This window comes from Drosophila bipectinata, chromosome 2L (genome assembly GCF_030179905.1).
Source record: "Drosophila bipectinata strain 14024-0381.07 chromosome 2L, DbipHiC1v2, whole genome shotgun sequence".
NCBI classification, from domain to species: domain Eukaryota; kingdom Metazoa; phylum Arthropoda; class Insecta; order Diptera; family Drosophilidae; genus Drosophila; species Drosophila bipectinata.
Window position 1 is genome coordinate 7,931,824 of NC_091736.1, and position 23,437 is coordinate 7,955,260.

The 23,437-nt window shown below is 46.5% G+C and overlaps 6 protein-coding genes across 6 annotated transcripts; 2 read left to right on the forward strand and 4 right to left on the reverse strand.

Moving 5' to 3' along the window:
• Positions 1 to 4,145: 4,145 nt before the first annotated feature.
• LOC138925742 (brefeldin A-inhibited guanine nucleotide-exchange protein 1-like) lies at positions 4,146 to 9,003 on the reverse strand. The gene is made up of 2 exons (XM_070276954.1): positions 7,787 to 9,003; positions 4,146 to 7,600 (listed from the first exon to the last, which is right to left on the reverse strand). Exons 1-2 carry the CDS (start codon positions 8,580 to 8,582, stop codon positions 4,146 to 4,148), a joined length of 4,251 nt encoding a protein of 1,416 aa, XP_070133055.1. The 5' UTR covers positions 8,583 to 9,003.
• Positions 9,004 to 9,419: 416 nt separating this feature from the next.
• On the reverse strand, positions 9,420 to 15,857 carry LOC108133387 (Engulfment ABC Transporter in the ovary). The gene is given in 16 exon segments (XM_017253295.3): positions 9,420 to 10,200; positions 10,255 to 11,119; positions 11,122 to 11,262; positions 11,327 to 11,941; positions 12,009 to 12,246; positions 12,336 to 12,522; positions 12,584 to 12,735; positions 12,799 to 13,111; positions 13,170 to 13,470; positions 13,529 to 13,745; positions 13,893 to 14,071; positions 14,133 to 14,285; positions 14,354 to 14,824; positions 14,902 to 15,105; positions 15,167 to 15,290; positions 15,415 to 15,857. Coding segments are annotated over 16 exon segments (4,791 nt in total). The 5' UTR covers positions 15,598 to 15,857; the 3' UTR covers positions 9,420 to 9,752.
• A 95-nt stretch (positions 15,858 to 15,952) lies between these two features.
• Positions 15,953 to 16,831, forward strand: LOC108133390 (exosome complex component Ski6). Its single transcript, XM_017253300.3, has one exon. The coding sequence runs from the start codon at positions 16,052 to 16,054 to the stop codon at positions 16,799 to 16,801; it is 750 nt and encodes a 249-aa protein (XP_017108789.1). The 5' UTR covers positions 15,953 to 16,051; the 3' UTR covers positions 16,802 to 16,831.
• On the reverse strand, positions 16,817 to 18,140 carry LOC138925955 (peptide chain release factor 1-like, mitochondrial). Its single transcript, XM_070277802.1, has one exon. The coding sequence runs from the start codon at positions 18,056 to 18,058 to the stop codon at positions 16,880 to 16,882; it is 1,179 nt and encodes a 392-aa protein (XP_070133903.1). The 5' UTR covers positions 18,059 to 18,140; the 3' UTR covers positions 16,817 to 16,879.
• Positions 18,141 to 18,188: 48 nt separating this feature from the next.
• On the forward strand, positions 18,189 to 21,535 carry LOC108133388 (actin-binding protein IPP). The gene is given in 7 exon segments (XM_017253296.3): positions 18,189 to 19,086; positions 19,149 to 19,202; positions 19,310 to 19,447; positions 19,589 to 19,832; positions 19,835 to 20,432; positions 20,493 to 20,748; positions 20,812 to 21,535. Coding segments are annotated over 7 exon segments (1,896 nt in total). The 5' UTR covers positions 18,189 to 18,615; the 3' UTR covers positions 20,947 to 21,535.
• Positions 21,536 to 21,818: 283 nt separating this feature from the next.
• msb1l lies at positions 21,819 to 23,360 on the reverse strand. The gene is made up of 2 exons (XM_070277803.1): positions 22,973 to 23,360; positions 21,819 to 22,917 (listed from the first exon to the last, which is right to left on the reverse strand). Exons 1-2 carry the CDS (start codon positions 23,141 to 23,143, stop codon positions 21,967 to 21,969), a joined length of 1,122 nt encoding a protein of 373 aa, XP_070133904.1. The 5' UTR covers positions 23,144 to 23,360; the 3' UTR covers positions 21,819 to 21,966.
• Between the last annotated feature and the right edge of the window lie 77 nt (positions 23,361 to 23,437).

Genomic DNA, 23,437 nt, shown 5'->3' on the forward strand with positions numbered 1-23,437 from the left:
GGTAAACCCAAAGAAAGAGAATAACTTGTTTGTGGTCGTTAGCGCCTCCTCAAAGTGGGTTAAAATGCTTTTAGGCGTTTTATGCAAGGATTATTGTTTTATTTGCCAATTGTAGCGCAAAAAGTAAACAAATTGTATACACACTGGCCGCCAGAGCGCATGTCGTGTAGACTTTCTCTCTTGCTCCCAATTGCTTCTATGTGTTTATGAGTGTGTGTGTGTGCCCGTGAGCTTGTGTGGGTATACGCTGAAAACAACAAAATTTCATTCATTCCTCATTTCTGAGAAAAAACTACACGCCATCTGCAATTGCTCCTTGGTGTGCGTGCCTGTGTGTGTGTATACTACGGGTTAAGGTAATTGCAGATATATAGGACCCTGGCAAACGCAATTGTGCAACATGTTTCCACAGCCATCTGCCTCCGCCTGGGCGTGGCATCGCCCAAGTCAGGTGCCAAAAGCCTACACCCCGGTTTCGTGGCGTAGCTCGCCTATTCTTATTTTCTTTCCAGCCGCATTCCAGAGTTCAACATTCTTGCTGTTCCCCGGCATTTGATTGCCGTCATTGGCCGCGATTTTCACACATTCCACGGGAAGTCTCAAGACATATGTACATACATACACTTGTCTTTAGCTTTCGCACACTATTGATTTCAATCAACGCTTCTCTCTTCGCTCTCCGAAGTCCATCTCTCTTGTGCTCATTTGTCAATTAAGCACCGCGTCTGTTTGTCGGGCAATTTATGTGTACTATGTATGTATGAATCGTGATGTATGTGTGCCCTGCTGCATCCGTGTGGGTAAATTCCATTTCCTGTTTATAATATTGCGGCACACACGCCCGCCATCAACCCTCCTTCCAGGCCACTGAACGCATGGCGTCTTCCTTAGCTTCTTCCCGACGATGTCTGTCTGCAGTAGAGTGGGGACGCCGCTCTCCTCTCGCACAGTGGAATGTGCTGGGTCTTAAATATTTCTCTAAAAGGATTTTTAGATCTCCGAAATTTAAATTATATTGGGTAAATTTAATTTAAAAAATAAACTACAGGTAATTAAAAAATGGTCTTTATTCGAAAAATCGACTCTGCTTCCTTGGGCCATTTGAGGTCAAAAGTTACTGTACGTGACCAAAATATATTTCACATTTTTTCCTAGCTGACAAATATGGCACTAATCTTATATATTTACAATTCATAAGTAGGACATTGTCTTCACAAAACGGACTTCCGGTTACTTTCGCTCTTATCCGAATATGCTCACGATCATTGAATTTCGGTTTCATTGCGTCTCACTTTTCGTAACCACTGTGCCATCGTACCTCCAACCGCTGCTTAGGAACGACGTGGAAGTGGAACACGAATGCGACGCGCTCCGCTCTCATTCCCATTCCAAATTCCAGATTCCCAGCCTGATCCGGCTGTCAGTGCCTGTTGTTTTTGCTGTTGTCGTTAGCGGCTTCGGTGTGTTGAGTACAGTACGTGCCACTTCCTTTACATTCAGAAAAATAAAAATTGCTCACCGACACACACTGACAGGCACAGACACACCTAAAGCATACATAAAGAGACCGACCGGCCAGACAGACACCGAATGTATGCTGTATTGAAGCGCAGGGATGGGCGATTGGGTGTGGGGGATGGTGGATGGTGGAAGGAAAGGGGCTGGAGGAGCGGCAGGTTAGGGGAGCGACTGTTTTTCTTGGCGTCTGCGCCGTGTACCGAGTTTGTTTTTTTATGCTGCCCGTGGTCTTGCATAGTTCTTGTACAGTTGCAAAGACACACACTGGAACACCTTTGTGTGTGTGTGTGTGTGTATGAAGTCAAAACAGTGAAAACGAGTTTGATGTGGTGCCCGATCTGGCAACACTGCCAGAGTTCGACTCCACCTCGCCTCCTGTGCCCACCGCCATCCGCCGCTTATTAGAAGAAAAATGCCGCAGCGCGTTTATTCGGTGCGGTGATGTCGATTTTACGTAAGAAGGCCGTCGAACTCAACATAGAAAGAGAGTGGTCGCGAGACGCGCGCGAAAGAGGGAGCAGGCAATAAAAAAAATACTTGGAGAGAGCTTTTGTGTGTGTGTGTGCGTGTCTAATGATTACCGTTACAATTTGCATGTTGTCTAGTCGGATGTCTCGCGACCCAGACTGGGCGACCCAGCAGAAATTGGCGAAAATTCTTCGGCCTGACCTTTCATCACATGTGTGTGTAAAAATGTGTATGTATTGGGTTTAGTTTATTGGGATTAAGAGGTTAGAAATTCTTAAAATTAATTAATTACAAAAATTAAAATTTATTTAAATTGGGACTTTGGTTACTCAAGGTTTTAACTCTTAAAGTGGGCTTAGCTCTACTTAGTCTTAGAGGAAGTAGCACTGGTTCATGCCTTAAAATCTTTATATCTTAAGGGTTTAGGACTATTCTTTTGACGGTAGCAGTTCACTTGTCATGTAGTTGCGTGTGATGCAGATATATATGTACAGATGTAAGTTGGCTTTGGTTCAATGTCCTAACCGCACACAACAAGTGCAACAATTGAAGCAACACCGCAAAAGGGGGAAAATTGCGAGGCCCTTGCCGGCCCGGCCCAGAGCCAGGGAGGCAGGGAGAATGCACAAGTGCAGAAGCGTAGCGACCAAGATGGCAACGGAATGAGGACAGGTCCTAGGGCAATTTATTAACGTTTCCCCCCCACCCCCCCCCCCCCCCCCCCCCCTCTCGTTCGTTGTACAGTTGAACCCGTGACACCCAACTGCCGAGCTGGCCTCAAGGTGGATTAAGAAAGACGACAGCTCTCTAGATTCAACTTCCGAATCAAAGTATCGCTGCATTCCAACATTGTAACCCAGAAAACGTTGCGCCAGGTTGTTGTTGTTGCTGCTGCAAGTGCTTTTTGTCGCCGTTTGTGACGTCAATTTGTTTTAAATGGTGTCGACGGCCCACTTTACGGGCGGACTGCCTGCCTACCGGAAACGAGTAGTTGTGGTGGGGCTTCGTGGATGCACAGACTCACTTCCACAGCCCGTATATTACTTGTATGCTACATACTTTTAGATGGAATTCAGATTTATTTTCATAATAAGTATTACAACTAAAAAAAAAGATAGATTTCGAAATCCTACAAAGTCAAAATATCCTTACTGGTTTATTTTTGGCGCGCTTCTAGAGCTCGTTTCAAGAAAGAAATTCGTCGGGGAATGGAATGTTGTTTACGTGCGCGCCTGCGCATCAACCTTCGGCCAGTTCCATGAAATTCGCTTCGCCAGCCAGAAGATGTCGTCTGAACTCCATCCTGTTCGTCCCGTTTGGCCGGCTACCCTGCCCCCCAGCACCCGCCTTGCGCCACTGCGTTGGCGGTTTCTACCACCGCCCTGCGTCACTTCTTGTTTGTGTGATTTTTGCCCCGCCAAGCTACCTTGTGGTAGAATCGGCGGGGCGGAGGCGTGACAGTAACATGTTGATCCTATATCGTGCGAGATCTTCGGGCAAACACAAAAACAAAAGCGGAGTTCACCACAAGCTCCAAAGCCATGCCGCATTGTTGTTATTTTGCCGCAACTAGTCGGTAAGTGGGGAGGATGGGGTCGAGAGACGAGAGAAAGAGCCGTTGCAGTTTCTGCAAATCCTCCAATTCATCCAGCTCCAGAGATATTTTTTTCCTCTCTTCGGTCTTTTGGAATTTTCGTATCTTGTTCTCCTCTCTGAGTACAAATCTCCCACGCCGCAAGAGCGTAAGAGAGAGATGTCTAGAAAGTACAGCGTGATTTTGGGAGAAAAAATAAACACACAGGTGCACTGCACTATTCCTCGTGAGTGGATAACTTTAAAATTAATTTTTTCCGCAATACTAGTATAATTAAAAAAAAAAAAAAATAAATTATTTTTTAATGCGTACTAGTATTACTATAAGTATTTTAGGCGCTTCTTTCCACGACATGTTGCAACCGAACTGCTCCATCGAGCTCCAACATGTTGCGTACGAGGTAGTTGAGGTCGTGTTGAACATGAATACTCTGAGAAAATATCGTATATTTCAACAACCCATTATTTCTCAACAAACAGCAACAAACTTTCGAAGCGTGAGCAGCTCACGGACGAACGAAGAGCAGTGGTGGAGTAGAGATTTCGCCGAACGCGCCACATATCCGTTAATCTCGTTTGCTTTCAAAACAAAGCCGCCAGCTGAGCAGCTCCTGCGGTAGCGTGGCGTTGAAGATGTCCAGAATGCATTGGCATGTCTTGTCCCATGTGGACTCATTGAACTTGAAGCCATTCGAAATAACCAAGTTTTCTAAACAGTTCGTTCCAGACCTAGCCAACTGCTCGTTGCTCTGCTGAACACACCAATGGAGTTGCGCGAAGAGCTCCTCCAGCAACAGGTGTCCCAGGACGTCAAAGTATTGCGTGAAAACGTCGATGATGGCGTACAAAGCATGGTTGCATGTGGTCGTCATCCACTCGGACTTCTCGGTGACGTGTTCAGGTAGCTTCATGTTGTCGAAGATACGGAAGATCACATTGAACAGGTCCTTCCACCAGTTTGGCTTGAAACTCTCCCCATAGGTCTTCACAATCTCGAACAGCACGGTCAAGGCGCGAGTTCGCACGTCTAGCTTGCACCGGTTGACCACACAGGAGAGCGAGAACAGCATAGGGAACCAGCCGCGTACCCACACCCGATCCTCCTCGGCCACCGAGGCGTCGTTCTCCATTCCGGCGTGCTCCGCAAATAGCTGCGGAGCCTCGTGGACGCACTGGGCGCAGGTGCGAACCAGGCGAATAGATTCCATGCTGGTGTCCGGAAAACGAGCGGTAGCAAACTCCGAGAGACACTTTACAGCATCCTGGAAAGAGTCCACCATAATGGCGAACTGTCGCTGATACAAATCGCCGATTATCTTGCCCGTGGTCTGAAAGGCCAGCTCCACAATTGGCTCTTCGTGATCTCCCGCTGCCAGGTGGAAGATGCTGAAGATATTCTTCCAGCCGGAACGTATGTTGTGAGCCTGCGAGTTTACCATCTGGGCGATGCAGCGCACCCCCATGTCGCGAATCGCCGGGGAAGCGTTTTTCTTCATAATGTGCTCGAAGGGTCGCAGGAAGTCCTTTTGAAATCGAAAGTTACTGAACTCGCCCTTCTCCATGAACTTCATCGAAAGCTGACGCAGTGAGTCCAGAGCAAAGAACGCGATCTCCTCGTTATTGTTACAGCCGACTGTGTTGAAGTGTTCTCCGAGGACCTGCCATATGCGCGACCACTGCAGACGGATACGCTCCATATTGTAGTAACTGATCTCCACGATTTTCTGCAGCGAAAACATTCGCGGTTGCTGCTGCTGCAGTTCATCCACCGAAACTTGACACAGGGCCTTCACAAAGTCCACTATGGCATCTCCATCCAGTCGCATCGATCCCGTGAAGATGCGGTCCACGGCCACCACCACACTCTGGCTGCTCGTCTCCCCGATGTGTTCCTTCACACTGGGGTTCAGCGAGTCCTTCAGGGTAGTCTGCGCCCCAGAAAGAAACTGCGGCCGCACGCCAGTGCCGATAAGCTGGGCCAGCTCCAGTTGGCTGATGCACTTAACAATGTCCAGCCAACTACTGCCCAAGTAGTTACCGTCCGTGTGCGCGACCATGATCAGAGTTTTGATTGTATCGATATTTTTGGCCTTCATCTCGTTTATAGGGGAGTTAGCGTTAAGGAGCGTGAACCTGGCCAAGGCCTGTACGTAAGCATCTCGTTCCAGGGACATATGAAAAATGCAAGCGATGCGGATAGCACAGCGTATTCCATCCAGGCACAGCGTTGCTATCTCAGGGTCGTCGCAGTCCTGCAGGCCCACCGAAAAGGCGGCAAGGAAAGGCGTCCAGGCCATCTTGAACATGGGGCGCACGTGCTCCAGATGCTTTGCCGAGGTGAATGGGGACTTCACGTGCGAGACCGACTGCATCAGGTTGGTGGCCGTCAGCGAAATAACCTCCATCTCCATATTCCACAGCAGCTTACGACGTTTCTCCGTGATGAATGCCTGCTTTCCTGTGGGCTTCGGCTGCTGCAGCATACCGGAATTATTCTTCATTTTAATTTCGTGCTCAGCGATCTCGTCGTAGATGGAGGACAAATACTCCTCGGGTAGGTCCGCTTTGCTGTCGCTGATACCGCGGTTCATCTTAATATATTGCTCTTTGGTCATCTTGTGCTTCACCTGCGGCGAGTGGAGGTCCGTGGTCAACATGATGATGCTGAAGGCCAACACGTAGACTGTGTCGGCGCTCTGGAATAGTTGGTTTTGGGGATTGCACTCGCAATACCTGCTGGCAAACTTCTCCATTAGACGATCGATTTTTTGGGCCTCTCCCGGGAGCCGGAACTCCTCAAGCAGGATTCTTAGGGCGGCCACCACCTCTAACTGGCGAAAATCGAAGGCGTCGATGTATGCGCACATTACCTCCTTGGAATGTTCGTCGTTCTCTCCCAGGTAGTTTCCTATCACGGTCTTGTCCAGCCGTTCGTCCTCGTGTAGCCACCGGGCGATGTCCTGACAGGTCGAGCCCAACAATTGTTTTTCCTGCAGGAACTGCACACCCTTTTGCGGCTTGCGGTTGAATAGTTCGATTCCCGTTTCCATGACCTCTTTACGCATTTTTCGCTCCTCCAGAGCCTCCGGCAGGTCCTGAAATTGCTCCTGATTAGAGTTTAAGCTGTGACTGGAGCCGCTGTGAGTTGTTTGGATGGTGGTGTCTGCCTGATCGTGATCTGTTGCTGTGGGCGATTGCACTTGCAGGGCTGGAGCGGGCATGTTGGGATTGACGTAAAGATCCTTGCTCCATTCGACCATACACTTTAAAATGGATACGAGGCACTCCAAGCCACGAATGCGCATGGACTTTTCCTGAATGGGATTGGCGCCCAGTTCAAGGGCTTGACGCCCTTGTGCAATCTTCGAGAGATCATTGACAAGCCTCTCAAACAGGTTAGCCGCCGAGAAGTCACAATCGTAGTTAACGTAGATGTCCACCACCGACTGGGCATCCGCGCAGATGCGAGTAAGCGCCTGGATAACCATCCACTTATGCTCGAAACTGCTGGAGTTGGCTTCCAAAATGTTAAGAAAGATTTCCTTGAAGAATACTTCGATCTGGCGCTTTAGATGCACCTTGAAGTTCGACAACAGAGCTACGAATATCGATAGCGACAGTTCGAATACTTCAGGTACCAGGCTCACTCCGTTGTTGGACAGTGCCACGCACAGATACTGCTTGATGGCCATAATGAACATCTCGTTAGATCGGAAAACAGGTCCAGCGTTCTGCAGGATTAGCAACAACAGGTGAAGCGATAGCACCTTGGAGCGCAGCTCGTGGGACTTGGGGTCTGGATGTCCTTCCGGCAAAGGCTTCATCGATAGCTTGCACAGCGCTCGAAACACGAGAAAAGCGTCCTTTTGGAGAATGTGGGTAAACTTGGCGGTGACCACGGCATCGTTTTCGCTGTGCAACTCTACACTGTCGTGGTCGGAATGTGAGGATTCATTTCCGTTAGCCGCAGGCTCCCCTTCTCCACCAGACTCCACGTCCTTCATAGCCTCGTTGTAGGCGGCTGAAAAATAAATAGGAAAATAATTATTCTATTCATAACGAGTATGTAGCGGCTGAGCAGGTGCGGCTGTTCATGCTGCACCTTATCAGGGCAATTGCGGGGCTGAGTCATAAGACTTACAGCGTTGAGGCAATTCTCTACAACGTACACGCATGGCTAAGCCATTTTTCGTTGATTGAAACCCACCTGTTATGATCTCCGCCAGTAGTTCAGAGGCGATGACTTCGTCAGGATCGGCGGATGTCTCGTCTGAACTACCACCACCCGTACTTCCATTGCAGTCTTCCGAGTGAATGCTTCCATTTATGGGATTGGGCGGTGGCGGCATTTCATACACCTGATTCTCCATCCGGGCAAAGATCACATTCAACATCTGCGTGAGGGTGGCGCGGGCGGTGGTCTGGTTGACCAGGTTCTTGCTGGACAAATATATGTCATAGCAGGTGCGAACCGCCTGCAGAAGCGTGAATTCATGGATCTCTACGTGCTGCGAAGTGACGACCGTCAGCAGAGCTTTTATGATTTGCAGCTGCACGCCCTCATCTGTCTGGGGGCCACTAAAGCACCCGTATATCGTAACTACAATGCGGTCGATGAGCAAGTGGCCGGGATTCGCAGAGTCTTGAATGGAGCCCGTCAAGTGCCCGTAGGCGATCAGCTTCTGCAGGCAGTCCAGGGCAGTTACCACAATCCGTGGCGACCGGCTCTTACACGCCAGCTCAAAAGGTAGGAAGTAGGTCTCCGCATTAATAATGCTCGCCGCATCATTTTTGGGCAACGGGAGGGCGGCACAGGGCAGTTCATTGCCTTCGGCAGTCTGGCCAGCGCGAATTAGCTCTGCCTTGATCTGCTCTAGCGCCGAGTCGCAGGACTTTTTCAGCGGCGAGTGGTGGGAGCGCCGTATGTCCTTGTCGGCAAGGATCTTTTCGAGAGCACGCACGATGAACATTTCCTTGGTCTTCGTGGAGTTGGTGCTTAGCATATTGGGCGGCTGCCTCCAACGGTTAAGTTTTGATTGCTCCTCCTTCGACACCACTTCACTGCCCTTTTCACCGCTCCTATATCTTGACACCCCACTCCTCCCTTGAACGGAAACGACAGCAACGAAACTTTCGCTGCTGCCTTTTGATAGTGGCTCTCCGCTGGCCTCGGCCCTTCCAGTGGCTGACGTGTGGCAGACTTTTTGGACAAATTGTCAACTCGTTGACTCGTCGTGTTACTTGCGTGCTGTGTACGATCGCATGTTGCAAATGTTTCACTTTTTCCACATTAAAATATGCTTCAAAATACAATGCGAAAAAACGTCATCAGCAGTGTGACAGCGGTCAGGAAAAATACCAAAATATACCCGACCAGTGTTGAAAAGTGACACAATTTTAGACCTTTTTTTTTAGTTCAATAGAAAATTTAAAAATACCTTATTTTAATCAATTTAGATCAAATCTGTAAACTTGAATTTAGACTTTAATTTTGATTTTTAGCCTTTAACTTTGAAAAAATTTAAAAACAGGCATCCTTTTTTTTATAATTTTAATCAATTACTATTTTTTCCATTTAATAAAAATTTTTCCATTCAATAAAAACTAACAACTAAATAATTTAAAAAAAAAGCTACAAAAAAATTATTCATCTTATTCATATAATTATTCATATAAATCATTTAATACAACCGGCTGATTTAACCGTAAAAACGGGTGGGTTACTCGTTCAAAAAACTATTTTCAAAAACTAAACGATATTAGCCCTTTGAATCTAAGGCTCAGATACACCAAAAATGATTTTTTTAAGAAACAATTTTTTACATTTATTTATAATGTAAGCGATTATTCGAAATTAGGAAATACTTAATAAATAGATATATATACTTCACAATATTTACAAAGTGTCTTTGATATTAGTCTTAAAATATATAAGTTAAGTAGAAAACCTTGCCGATATTGTGAGCCCAAGTGCCCGCCGTCGTGAGAAAAACTAATTCTCGTATTGGTTAGAGATTCATAGTTCAGGTAAATACTGTCCAAAATGCTCGATGAAATTTTTACAGGTGAGATGTGGGAAGGGATGCCGGGAAACGGAGACATTAGCCTTCTCCGACGAAGGGAATCTTGTGCTCAGTCTTTTCGATATGCGAACCCGCCACGCAAGCCATCTCTCATACGAAATTGGGGCCGTCAAGGCTTTGTTGAACAGATGATTCCCTTGACGTTGATTGCGATTTGGCTTGTTTATCGAACTTGAGGAAAATGTCCTCGAGCGTGCACTCGTTCACCGAGTAGTCCGCTACGATGTGGCCTAGCCGCTCGGTTAGGTTGTCTTCAGTTATCTTGAACACGTGCGACCAAAGGACTATACTCTCCTGGGTGCCCACAAAGTAAGTGAGCGTGCCCGCATGATTCTCCCGCAGTTCTAAGCCCTCGAACTGATCCTTCAGTGTGCTCGTAATTATATTCACATTCTCGTCCGATTCGGTGTCCTCCTGCATTTTAAGTTTAATGGTGAACCCACTCAATCGCTTTAATGCGCATATGTTGTTTAAGCACTTGAATTTTCCATGAGCCATGATAGCCAGCCGGTTGCACAGCTCCTCGCACTCATCCATGCTGCAAAAAAAAAGATATTCAAACATCTATTGCATTACCTAGTATAGATCTTACCTATGCGATGTGAGAACCACGGTTCGATCTTGGTTCTGGAAGTCCTTGATGCACTGCCATAAAAACCGTCTTGAAATTGGATCAACGCCAGTGGTTGGTTCGTCAAGCAGCACTAGTGTTGGGGCTCCGATCATGGCCATGGCAGCCAGCAGCTTGCGCTTCGTTCCGCCCGAGTAGTGACGCACCTGCACTTGCTGGTACTTGGTTAGATGCATTTTCTCCAACCAGAACTTTACGTTCTCTGTGGCACTGTTTGCACCCTCGCCACCGCTGCTCAAGCCCCTTAGTAGAGCCATGTAGTAGAGACATTGCTCGGCTGTCATAAACTTGTTCAGGGCATCGTATTGGGGACAGTATCCAAACCGCTGTCGGTATGCTACTTCATCCTTAATATCAATGCCGTCGATGAATATGCTGCCCCCGTCAATGGCCAGATTGGCGGAGATCATTTGGAATGTACTTGTTTTTCCGGCTCCGTTCACGCCAAGCAGACCGAAGCACTCGCCCCGAGCCGTCGCAAAGCTCAGACCATTCACTGCCGATACTTGTTTATAGCTTTTTCGCAAATCGCTTACAATCAGCGGGTAGTCCTGCTTTTGCGGACCCATCAGACTCTTTACACGCTCCTCCTCCTTAGCACAGTCGTCCAATTGCAAAGATGGAGAGTTGGGACTGATGCTGGTGCGTTTGAGCTTATTGGCGTTGTACAGGCAGCCGGTGTGCCAAATAGCTAATCGTTGAGCGAGATAGCGACGGTAATACTTGTGTTCAAGCACAATGGTAAAGAGCGCCATAACCAAGGCACACACAACAACAGCATAGACAAAGAAGATGTCTTCAGAGATTAGGTTCTGAATCTTTCCGCACGTCGTCGCGTAATGAAGTTCTCATTGATTATGCGCAACTGGTGGTTCAAGTTAAAGTCCGGTAGGAAACACAGGAAAGCAATCATGGTCTCGTGCTGTTTAATGGCTGCTGCATTGCTGGACGTGATCAGGGGAATTATGGCTATAAAATAAAATAAGCAACTGGAATACGTTGGCTATAATATGCAGGTAAATATAAACAATACCTGACACAATCAGCATAAGGAGTAGGTAGGTGGATATCGTCGAAATAGATTTAAAGTTATTCCCCAGCGTGTACAGAATGGGTAGGTAACTGCAGCCATAGAAGAAAATGCTCATTACGATTACCCGCAACTCCGGGGTCGAGTAAAGCTCCGGTGGCATCAACAGTTGTTGCAGAAGCATTAGGAGAGAACAGACAAATGTCAGGACCAACACATCAAATGCAAATGTGAAAAACCAAAACTTGAAGCGGGACATTGCCTGTAGCTGGCGAAATCCGTTGGCGTACTCGCGGAAAGGCAACGAGATGAAATAGAACATGAAGAAGAACATGCCCACCGACACGATCACTGCATAGTACTCCAGCCGGGTGGGACTCACTTCGCTGACAAAGCGTCGAATTGGCACGTAGGTTGTATCGATGTCAGACTCTGGTCGGCTAAGTTTCAGCATGCTGGAGTCCACCAGATTGAGAAGATCAACGGAGCTGTGGTAACGATTTCCAGAAAAGAAAATCTCGATCGCCGGACTGTCCTCGGTGCTACGGTCCATGTCTATGATGCCCACCACACTTTGCAGAAAATCTGCCAGATTTTCACGTTGCAAATCAAGACTCTCTAAAGTTTATATAAAAAATTAAAATAAAATAATTTAAAAAAAAAAAAAATTCACTTGTAAACTCACCATTTTTCACAGCATTGTTTCCCCGCGTCTGCAATGTTTTCGCCGTCAATCCGTTCTGCTCAATCTGTCGGCGTATTTGCTGTTCCACATCGGGGTAGTGCAGTTTCGGGTTATGAATATAGACGATTCCACTTTGCATCTGGCTGAGCTTCAGGGGCAGCGACTCTTCATTCTCCACCACAGACATGGCGTGCATTGCAAACAGAGCTCCCAGAACGCAAACGAGCGGAATGCTCAACTAGTTGAGACAAACCCGGAAATTGGATATATAGCATTAGATATATAGCTTGGGTATAGCAGAAGTAGTGACCAGCACTGAAACCTTACCATTATCAACGAATAAAGCCATTCATTTCGCAGAAAGGTCCATTTTTTATAGAATACCGCCAGCCAAAGTTGCCCCAAGCTGGGCGCTATATGCTGACCAGGAAGACGCTTGTATGGTTGGGATAACAAAGGAGCGTCATTTCGAGAGCCATCGGGTGTGTCCACCTGATCTTGTTCACCAGCACATCTGCCAATTCGATTAGAGATAAGGTTATTAAAGTAATGGAGTTTTCATGATTGAATCTCACTTTAGGAAAACATCTTCCAAGGAGGTGTCTGTCATGGAGATGGTGTTTATGCCTAAAGAGGTCGCTTTTAACTCCAGCTTGTGTAACATCTCATGGAATCTGCTCTTGAACGCATACGGCAGACATACATACACAGTTGGCTTGACCACATTCTACACCAAAATAATTGTTTTAAGTATGGATGGCAATTAGAGCACAAACCCTTCAAATCTTACCAGCACTCGAGCAGTTGGTACATAGGTATGGATTAACTGCAGAATTTCATTCTCACGCAACGTAAAGTCGTTTACTTCCAGCTTCAAACGATAGCCAATGTCCGATCTGCGCTTAAGTTCTAAGGTCGATCCGGAACACTGTAGCTTGCCATTGGCCAGGATGCAAATGGTATCTCCAAGAACCTCGGCCTCTTCCATGTAGTGCGTTGTCACCAAAATAGCCTTCTCCTTGCGCAGAAGTAGCAGAATGTCCCACAGATCCCGTCGCGTATTAATGTCACGACCGGATGACCTTTCGTCCAGAATAACAATTCTGAAAATAAAGTATATTTTTAAATTTCTATTAAAACGCGCTTATAAATTGTTCCTACTTTGTGTTTCCGGCGATGGCAATTCCCAGCGATAGGCGTCGCTTCATACCCCCCGACAAATTACGACCAAACTCGTCTCGTTTAACACCCAAGCCTAACTTGATTAGCTTTGTGTCTGCCCATTCGCTGGCTTCTCGGCGACTTGCTCCGCGAAGTTGAGCGAAGAATTCGAGGTGCTGGTGACAGGTCATGTAACTCATAAACACACTATGCTGCGGGCAGAAGCCAATAAGGTGGCGATAAGAAGCCACATCCCGTTCACTGCACACAATTATTTTTCCCGAGTCCTTTGGCACCAGTCCTACAAAACAATAATTCAGTTGTATACTTTATAGAGTATTCATACTCGCAATAGTTACCCATTATCATGTTCATCATAGTGGTCTTGCCAGCGCCGTTGTGTCCGAGCAATACAGTGATCTCCTTGTTGTTGATTGTCATATTCAAGTTATCCGAAATAAGCGTTTCCCGGTTTCCTGTTCTGAACTTTTTGCACAATTCGGTGATGATGATAGCTTGAGCTCCCCGAGGAGCGGTTGTATATTCATTGCGTTGTCGTTTTTGGTATGTCTTGGGCTGAAAGTAAAAACCAAGACATTATTTTTAATCGTAACTGAAACCGTGATAACAGCAAGAATGTAAACAAACCACAGTAAAAACAAACCATGACTTTACTTGCTTTAGAAACTATAAGATAACCATAAGGCGCAAATATGTACATACGTCCAGGAAAAAGAAAATGGATCGCTTAAGCCCACCAGGTCCGGGAAACACACTGCCAAGGTAATTGTAAAGCAGGGCATACATTATCGATTGGAAAATGAGAACGCAATAAATCCAAAACATGCGACTAGATCCATCTTTAATTTCACGGAATAGTTCCGCCCCGCCAAATTGGCGATCTAAAAGATAACAAATGCATTCAATTAGAATAGAGAATGATGAATTACTGGACGCCCTTACGTTTATTAGAGAACGTCTGGAAAACATCCAATCCTTCCAGAAACGCATTCGTGCTGAAGATGACGTAGGCCAACGAGGAGGCCCAACTCTGAACAAAACTGAAAACATATGGAATGATGAGCAACACCAGGCCTCCAATTTTGGCGTAGAAAACTGCAAAAAAAAAAGGATTTCCAATAAAAAAATATGGAAATATAAGGCATTCTGAAATAATGTCTTACCTGAGTGAAAGCAAACAGATATGAGGTATGCGTACGACATGGTAGCCAATATGTAAAGCAAATAAAGTATGGCCACATACGTAAAACAGATCTGATTGAGAGCTTCGTATAAATATGCCACAATCAAAACAAATAGCAAAAACGCTGCGTAGAAACCAAAGCGAATGAGGAAAAAGGTGAGGCCATTGAGAAAACTCATGGGTGTAACCAGATTGAGGAACTCCTTCAGACCGTTTTGTTTCTCCTCCACAAAGGGCACAACGAAAGTACTCAGCAGAACCACATTGAAGATGATGCTGCACAGGGTTCCAAAGTAGGTTAGCCGATGGCTGTCCATACTGACAACCTCCAGGTTGGGCATGGAGCTCACCCATACCTCATAATTTGTTGCCAAATTTTGATATTTAAAGTATTGCTTGTCAAGTATATTTTGCAAGGTCAAGAAACCAGCCCGTATGTAATCATCATCATCTGAATGCAAAACAGGAAACAAAGAAGGGTGTGGTTGAATGGCGAACAATGAATTGCAGGGGAATTGCAGGACTCACCTTTTTGGTGATTGATCTCCTCATCGTTTACGAAGCGCTTTTTGGGCGACAACCGCATATGACTCGCACTTAAGCTGTAACTAAAATTTCCAGTAACGGAGCCGGGAGTCGGCAAATTATTAAAGTTAATAGCAAAGCAACTGCCCCGGCACTGTAGTTCCAGTTCCATTTGCATGTCCTCACTATTGCTGTATGGTCGGTAATCTAATGGGAATAGAGTATATTATTAAGGGAATAATATCATTTGACTACGCAATTTACGTACGTTCCTGGGCTATCCCCAAATCCTGCCGCACCAGATCCAACAGGTTCTCCACATCCTGTGTTTGTGGGGCATAGTATATGTAGTCATCGTCATTGGCTGGGAAGTACAATTGTTTAAGAGCCAACTAAGGGGAAGACAAATGATTAGCGCCTAATAGTGGTCATGGGGCCACAGCCGATAACACTTTATGTATGTGTAAAATTACAATCGTACAAAGTACACACAGAAGAGATAGCTGGTCTACTCACTTCATTCTTTGATTCGAATTCCTCCAACTGGTACCTCACTGGCTTAACAGTCCAGTGCAAGTAGCCCCACAACAATGCTCCGCATCCAACCAGGATGCAGATCAGCGGTATAATGTTGCATCGCAAGTATAATAGGTTCTTCCGCAGAAAAACAAAGAACAACGGACTCCAACTGCAAGCCATAGTCGACGTTCGGCGGCCACTTTCTCCACAGATTGTTGTTGCTTTTCTTCACTTTTTTTTTCGGCCAAGCGCCCCCTTCAAAATTGGTGATGTGCCGAATGTTGTGGGTAAAATTCATCAAATCGCACGTAGCAACCGCCCATAAAATTCCCCACCTTTTAGGGGAGGTCGATGCATCTGTATGTGTGGCGTTTGTAAAATTACGAATCAACAATGGAGGGGTGGGCGATTCTATTGGGGAACACAGTTGTACATGTTTGGGCGATAACCATGTCGATGCATCGATAGTATCGATTCGATACTATCGTCATAAGCAAAAAACAGTGTTGTAAAATTCGTTCTTCAGTATTGAGAAACGCCTTTTGTCAGCACGGATTGTTTGTTGCTTCTCAATCCGGCACGTGCATTTTTTGTTTATAATCTAATTTTGTTCAATTTCCCACGCTTTTGAGTAATGGCCGGCAACTTTGAGCTGCTCAGCGAGCAGGGCTTACGTCTGGACGGCAGGCGGCCTCATGAATTGCGGCACATACAGTGCAAACTGGGTGTTTTCGAACAACCCGACGGCAGTGCCTACATGGAACAAGGAAACACCAAAGTGCTGGCGGCCGTCTACGGACCCCACCAGGCAAAGGGCAAAAAGACCGAGACCAATGACTTGGTCATCAACTGTCAGTACAGCCAAGCCACCTTCTCCACGGCCGAACGTAAAAATAGACCGCGCGGCGACAGAAAATCCCAAGAGTTTAAGATGTACCTGCAGCAGGCACTAAGTGCGGCCATTAAATCGGAGCTGTACCCCAGATCCCAGATAGACGTCTACGTGGAGGTACTACAGGCTGACGGAGCCAATTATGCAGTCGCCCTTAATGCAGCCACCTTGGCACTGATCGATGCCGGCATCTGCCTTAACGAACTGATAGTGGCCTGCACAGCATCGCTGAGCAAGAATAACATCCCACTTACGGATATCTCCCAAATTGAGGAAGCTTCCGGCGGGCCAAAACTGACAGTGGCTGCGTTACCCACCGCCCAGAAGATTGCCTTCCTTGAAATGAGCGAACGATTCCATATTGACCATTTGGAAACCGTTATTGAGACGGCACTGGCCGGATGTAGAGAGATTCGAGATATCCTTGAGGGTGTAGTCAAGGAGCACCTGTTACACATGGGTAGTGCGGCCGATTGGGGTCGAGTATGTTAAAATAAAAAAGTGATCTTTTCAAATTAAGAATATTTGTTTTAAATCGAGGGTATTAACAGTTAACATAAAACATATCCTTTAGCTTTTGTTTGCAGCCTCTTGTGGGGGCTGCCAAGCCTCCAGAAGATCCTTTAATCGCTCCTTGCGGTTTTCTAACTGCAGCTTTTCAATTAGACTGCTGAGTTGCTCGCCGCCTTTGAGGAACCCGTCGAGATTGTGCATGGTGCCGCCCTGAATTCTGTGGTCCGTGATCCGGTCCTGGACAAAGTTGTATGTGCGAATTTTCTCATTGCGGTTAAGGCTTCCCTGTTGCGCCTTCTTAGTGGCCTTTGTACTTGCTTCGGCGCTTTCCAGTTGCCGCTGAACTAGCCGGGAACGCAGCCGGCTCATCGCTAGCTCGCGGTTCTTCAGCTGTGAACGCTCGGATTGTGCTTCCACGGCCATGCCGGTGGGCAAGTGGACAATCCTCACCGCCGAATCTGTGGTATTTACGTGCTGCCCACCTGCCCCACTGGCTCTTTTGGTCTCAATTTTCAAGTCTTTGTCTGCGATATGCACTTGTACGTCGGCAGGCCGAGGAATCACAGTGATCGAAGCTGTACTGGTGTGCATGCGGCCGGACTTCTCAGTTGCAGGAACTCGCTGAACACGGTGGACACCGGCCTCATGGCGCAGCCAGGTAAAGGCATCGTCTCCGCTCACCATGATGCTGGCATGCCTTATGCCTCCAATATCGGTCGTCTCGTGGGCAAACTCCTCGTACTCCCAGCCTTTATGCTCGAAGTAGCTTGTGTACATCTCGTATAGCTCCTGGGCGAATAACATAGCCTCCTGACCCCCGGCTCCAGCATTTAGTCCAAAGATAAGGGCAGGATAAACTTCATCGTCGGCCATGGCGAGCAGTTCCCTCAGAAGGGTTTGCTCCTGCTTGCTCAGTAAGTCGGAATAGATGGCATTCTCCTCCTGCATTAGCAATCGCATATCCTCGTCCTTTTCCAACTCCATATCCTGAGCGCTGGTTATATTGCGTTCTAGGACGCGCCGCTGCTCCAAGGCTGTCACCACGCCTTCCAGTTGCGCAAGGCGAGCATAAGCTTTGTTGTTTCCCCCGGCAGTTACTCGCAGACCATAGTACTCCTGGCGAAGGGACTCCAAATACCCCTGCATTCTCTCGTTTTGAAAACTAAGCTGATGGGTGCTGGCCCAGCGGCGCGCCAGGTATCCCAAGCGAGGGCTTAAAAGTTGGCGCACCAACATTTCAGCCAGTTATATGAAAATCAGTTCGGCAGGAAAATTAAATACTGAATTTCCGTGACCGCACCGATAACGATAAAAAATACCTTCCGGCACAACAAGAAATACCACAAAATACTTTTCTTGATTCCCAACACTGGATACTAAGCAAGTGCTGGAATGCGTCGAATTTAGTGTTGTGGGTCGCAGGTGTCACCACATACAACTATTTGCAAAAAAAGGAAATATTAAGATAAAAGAATTCTGGTAAAATATGTTAGTTTCCTACTTCCGAATCGTTATGATAAGCTAATAAACTGTGGTACAAAAAAGAAGCTCCATTATTCGGACAATCGCACAAAGGTCTGCTTGTGGAATGCGAATCACACTGTCTGTGCTGGTTGTGTGTGCGTGTGTGTGTGTGTTTGTTTCTCTTCTGATTGATGGAAAATAAGCTGGAAACAAAAGTAGCAACAACACCCGAGCAGAGTGCAGCAATTAAGTTTAATTAAGATATCCAATTGAGCTGAGTGCTGCCTCAAAAGTGCATTTATTAACGAGAAGAAATCAGAAGTAACGAAATGCCACCGCTAAAAACCTACCAGATACACCACGAATACAATGCAAATTGTCACAATGGCAATCCAAGTCCCAATCAGAATGCGAACGCGAATGCAAATCCCACCAGCGGCGACTGTGACTTCTATGGCGCGTCGACGGGAGCGGTCCTGGGAGCAGCCGCCATCGCCGCCCAGCGCACAAACCTTCCCTCCTATTGCAATGCCCAGTATCCGTTCAAGGTGCTATCCAATCTCAACCAGCTTCGCGAGCAGGGACGCTTCTGTGATGTGGAGATCATCGCCGGGGAGGCCACCTTCAGTGCCCACCGCGCAGTTCTGAGCGCAGCCAGCGCCTACTTCGAGGCCATGTTCCGCCCCGAGCTCGGCCTAAACGAAGTCAAGCAGAAGTCGGTGGTGCTGCACACAATCGACGGTGACATACTTCACATCCTGCTTGACTTTATCTACACAGGTCGCTGCGAGATAACGCAGGTGGGTTGCAACACCTGGTCGATCTCTGCTGAGATTCCAATAAACATTTGAATTGTTTTCAGTCCAATGTCCAAGAGCTTCTTGCCGCCGCTGACATGCTGCAGCTTAACGAGGTGGTAAGTATTTTATCTTATTTAATTGTAATTTATCGGATCCTAATGTTATAGTATAGTTAGTTTGTAAATAATGTTATAGACCTTAATCCCTTGTTTTTATTTTTTAGGTCGATGGTTGTTGCGAGTTTCTTTGTCGAGAGCTGCATGCCTCTAATGCGCTAGGTATTTTACGGTTTGCTGAAGCCCACAACTGCGAGTCGTTGGCCAAGAGTGCATTGAACTTTGTCCACGCCAATTTCCCAGCGGTAAGTGGTACTTGAAAGGCTTAGCTGAACAATCTCTTTTCTTTCTGGCCAAAGACAGTTATTGAATAGCGTTTGAACTGAAAACTGAAGCCCTGATGATTATTTTTAATTAAAATTATTCTTTTATTTACTTTCAAAAAGATAACTCTGGAGGATGAGTTTCTGGAAACTCCACAGTCATTGCTATCGCAGTTGCTTAACTCCGAGCTGCTGCGCGTGGACTCCGAATCCCAAGTTTTCCAGGCGGCTCTGCGCTGGATCAAGCATGATGTAACGCAACGGCGGCGCTACGTTTTCGACATCCTCTCCCACGTGCGCATGGCATTGGTGCCAGTGAAGGTGATCGACAAGGCTCTAAAAGATGACTGTCGGGACATGTCCGTGAAATTGCTCTTCGTTCGATTTGCCGGGATATTGCGTCAAAGCGGGGACAGCTGGTGCCACTGCGTGTCTGTCCCCGCCAGTTGGCCAAGAAAAATATTTATATCATTGGCGGTTCTCATCGGGATACGCCGCGCACTTGGAACTCGGCCGACTGCATCTTCGAAACGGTGGCAAAGTTCGACATATTCCGGCGCGAGTGGACCCAGACAGCATCGATGGAAGTGGGGCGCATATTGCCGGGCGTCTCGGCCCTAAACGGAAAGATCTATGTGGTGGGGGGCGAGCGCGGCTCCCAGATCCTGGCAAACGGAGAGGTCTATGACCCACAAAACGACGTCTGGCATCCCATAGCTCCCATGATCGTGCCTCGCTGCGAGTTCGGTCTTTGCACAATGGGCGGAAACCTCTTTGCAGTTGGCGGTTGGGTTGGAGACGACATTGGCGGCTCTATGGAGTGCTACGATCCAGATCAGGACCTGTGGGAGTTAATTGGCAACATGCCGCAACCGCGCTTCAGCATGGGAGTGGTCAGCTTCGAGGGACTGATTTACATTGTGGGAGGATGCACAACAACAACCCGTCACTTGCCGGACCTTATAAGGTATGGGGTTGCTTTGCATCTCTTCCTCAGGGATATCATTTATAAGCCTACTTATTGCAGCTACAATCCAGTTACCAAGGAGTGGACGCAGCTGGCCCGCATGAAAACGGCCCGCTGCCAAATGGGCGTTGCCGTCTTAGATAGGTACCTCTATGTGGTGGGTGGGAGCAGTATTAGCCAAGACATTCTCAGCTCAGTTGAGCGCTACAGCTTCGATGAAGATAAGTGGTCCATGGTTTGTGCGTTGAACGTGCCCCGAGCCATTCCTGCAGTAGCCGCTGCCGACGGACTTCTCTACGTGGCTGGAGGAGACCAGGTAAGTGGCACATTCACATTCATAATATGCAATTGTTGACTGAAATGGTTTCATCCCCTTTAGCCCTGTGAGGTGAACTTCTATCGCGCTCAAGTGACCATTAACGCTGTCGAGTGCTACGATCCGCTGTCAGACACCTGGAAAAACTGTCCCGATCTACCTGTTAGCCGCTCGGAGGCTGGGGCAGTGGTCGTCTAAGACGGCCAGTACATAATCTCAGTTCGGTTTAAGCATAACCCCCTAAACGTAATAACTCTTTAGCTCTACGCCATTGTATACGTTACACAAGCATCACAAATATGTCCTATTCCCTTCGAATAACTTGAATGTAGTGGTCTCTTGCCAAAGATATGTAAGTGAATTGTTAAGATTAATGTTATTTGAGAAGCGTAGCGCAGCTATTTACCAGGTAGTACACATGCTAATCTTATTAGTAGTTAGCAAGAACGAAAACAGTCAGCCTTTCAGATTGTTCCGTAGTTGAAGTTATCCTTTAAAAAAGCGAAACCAAACACCGGCGGCAAAGAATTCAACTGCTTATTTTATAGGAACGTATCGTAATTGCTGAAACTTATTTGAATCGATTGTTTGTTGTTTTTTTTTTTTACAAATTATGTGTTTTTACTTCGGTTGCGCCCTTGGGAAGAGCGTTCATCCACACGATTCTGCAACGGAATGGATTTTTATGTACCAAAAAATGTTAAAACAAAATAAATACAATCAAAAACACGAAAACTGTATTAATATAATAGGTGTATTATCAAAATAAACGACTTATCTAACAACATCGACTTGTGTTTGCATTTTTGAAAGGGAAAATCATAAAGGTGGATTTGATTTCAGATTTGAGCAGAATCGATCCACAAATCGTTAACGACACTCCGCTTAAGAATCGGATAATTATTCGCAAAGATATAGCCTTCGAGGTGGGGGTATACTGACAACCAATGCATTTCCCACATTTTGAAGGGAATCCCCCACAAAATTTAAGAATAAATCGAAGAAATATTTTGTTTCCGTAACAAAGACCGGCCTTACATCTAGAAATCCTGATATGAAACAAAATCAAATTGTTTGTAAACCGTAAAAATCTTTAATAAAATGAAGATAATTATAATGAATATAATGTTTGCGTGAAAAATGTGAAAAATTTGATTTGGTAAAATTTAGGTGGGAGGTAAGGCAGCTGAAGGTACTAAACCCTAGTTAGTAAACCATTCAGCCGTTGAGGGCATCGCCAGTTATTAATCGCCGCCCGTGTCTCGCCGCTTGATTAAACTGACCTTTCTGTTGGTTCTGTTGTGCAAGAGGCGTCTGCCGTAAATCCTTGTCTACCGATTGAGAGCGCAGGTGCTCTCTGTTTTTAACACAGCTAAGAGGTGTGCGCTTTTGGGCAGATAGCGGTGTATCGTTTGACTTGGACATCAAGCTCGGCCCTCCGATCACCGGCGATTCCTGATCAACAAAGATTTTTGGCTTGTTGGCTCGGGCCGGCTTTTTTGGTGGAATCCTACGCTTGTGGCCCAAACGGACGCGCTCCAAATGTTTATTGGATGGCAAGAAAGAATCTTCTAAATTAGGTTCGTTGGGCGGGAAGGCAAACGAAGCCATGCTACTATCAGTACTAAGATTAAGCGTCAGCGTTTCAAGAATTTGTTCCAGCATCTGAGCCTCTCGCGCCTCCTCCTCTTCGTCGTCGCAGAAGATGATCGGGGTACGATCTACTCCGACACTCGGAGAACGGGGATCAACGTGTAGCTGTGGTGGAGTGGTCTGCAGCTTAGCTTCGCAAGGCATGGTCTCCTCTTCATCGTATGGCAAAGACACTATTTCTAGGGAGCTGTTATTGTGCTCCATTGGTGGGGTTCCAAAGCTATCGCAGCTTTCGTCCGCATTGACCGAATCTATAGGAGTAGACAGGGTGGCCGGATCTTCTGTGCGGGATGATGGGGCTCGCGTGTCAACAAATAGGTCGGCAAAGGTGTCATCCATATTTAGAGACCGCACCTCGTCTAGCACCAAAGGTGTCCGGTTTAGCTGCGGCGATCGAGGATCATTAAGGGAGAATCCTTTTAGAAGACGCTTGCGAAACTGAGAAAAGGCGTTCTCACTTTGAACTACGGGATTCGCATCCCTAAAATCCTGAACTGTTGGCTCGGTCTGCAAGAACTGTGTAAAAATTGTTAGAAACTTAAGCCCATATGAAAACTCCATCGTTAATTACGTTCAGGGGTGTGCGACAAACATTGGGAGAGCGGGGATCAAGTGGATTTAGCTGATCCCTAGTTGGCGTCATTTCCAAATTCTCCTTTTTCTGGCTGGCCAGGCGCATTTTGTTTAGAGTTGGGGTATCCGGCAGATATTCACCCTCCATTTTAGTAGCTTTGGACCCCATTTTGGTCTGTGTAGTTTTTCTGCGCAACTGTTTGTTCCTAAATAAAATAAAATTCGTTGCCGCGCAAGTACTTCAAAATAGCGTCTCTAGAGGTGGAAAAACGCCGATGTTTTAGGAAACATCGATATTTGGCTCCGATATTTTTCAAGATTTTAAAACCAACGCAAAAAATACCACACCAAAAAAGAAACAATCTTAACTACTTTAAAACTAAAGTTTTTATGATATTTTTAAACCAAAGTATTAGACCAAAGTTAACGTTTTCAACCATAAAACAAAATTGATTTTTGACTG

What these genes read in the sequence shown, in the direction of transcription:
- LOC138925742 (XM_070276954.1), bottom strand. Translation starts at nt 8,582, where the DNA reads ATGCTAAGCACCAACTCCACGAAGACCAAGGAAATGTTCATCGTGCGT. An exon ending in ACTGGCGGAGATCATAACAG is followed by an intron (nt 7,601 to 7,786) that starts GTGGGTTTCAAT and finishes TTTATTTTTCAG; the next exon opens with CCGCCTACAACGAGGCTATG.
- LOC108133390 (XM_017253300.3), top strand. Translation starts at nt 16,052, where the DNA reads ATGGCCGGCAACTTTGAGCTGCTCAGCGAGCAGGGCTTACGTCTGGAC.
- LOC138925955 (XM_070277802.1), bottom strand. Translation starts at nt 18,058, where the DNA reads ATGTTGGTGCGCCAACTTTTAAGCCCTCGCTTGGGATACCTGGCGCGC.
- msb1l (XM_070277803.1), bottom strand. Translation starts at nt 23,143, where the DNA reads ATGGGGTCCAAAGCTACTAAAATGGAGGGTGAATATCTGCCGGATACC. An exon ending in TTTGTCGCACACCCCTGAAC is followed by an intron (nt 22,918 to 22,972) that starts GTAATTAACGAT and finishes ATTTTTACACAG; the next exon opens with TTCTTGCAGACCGAGCCAAC.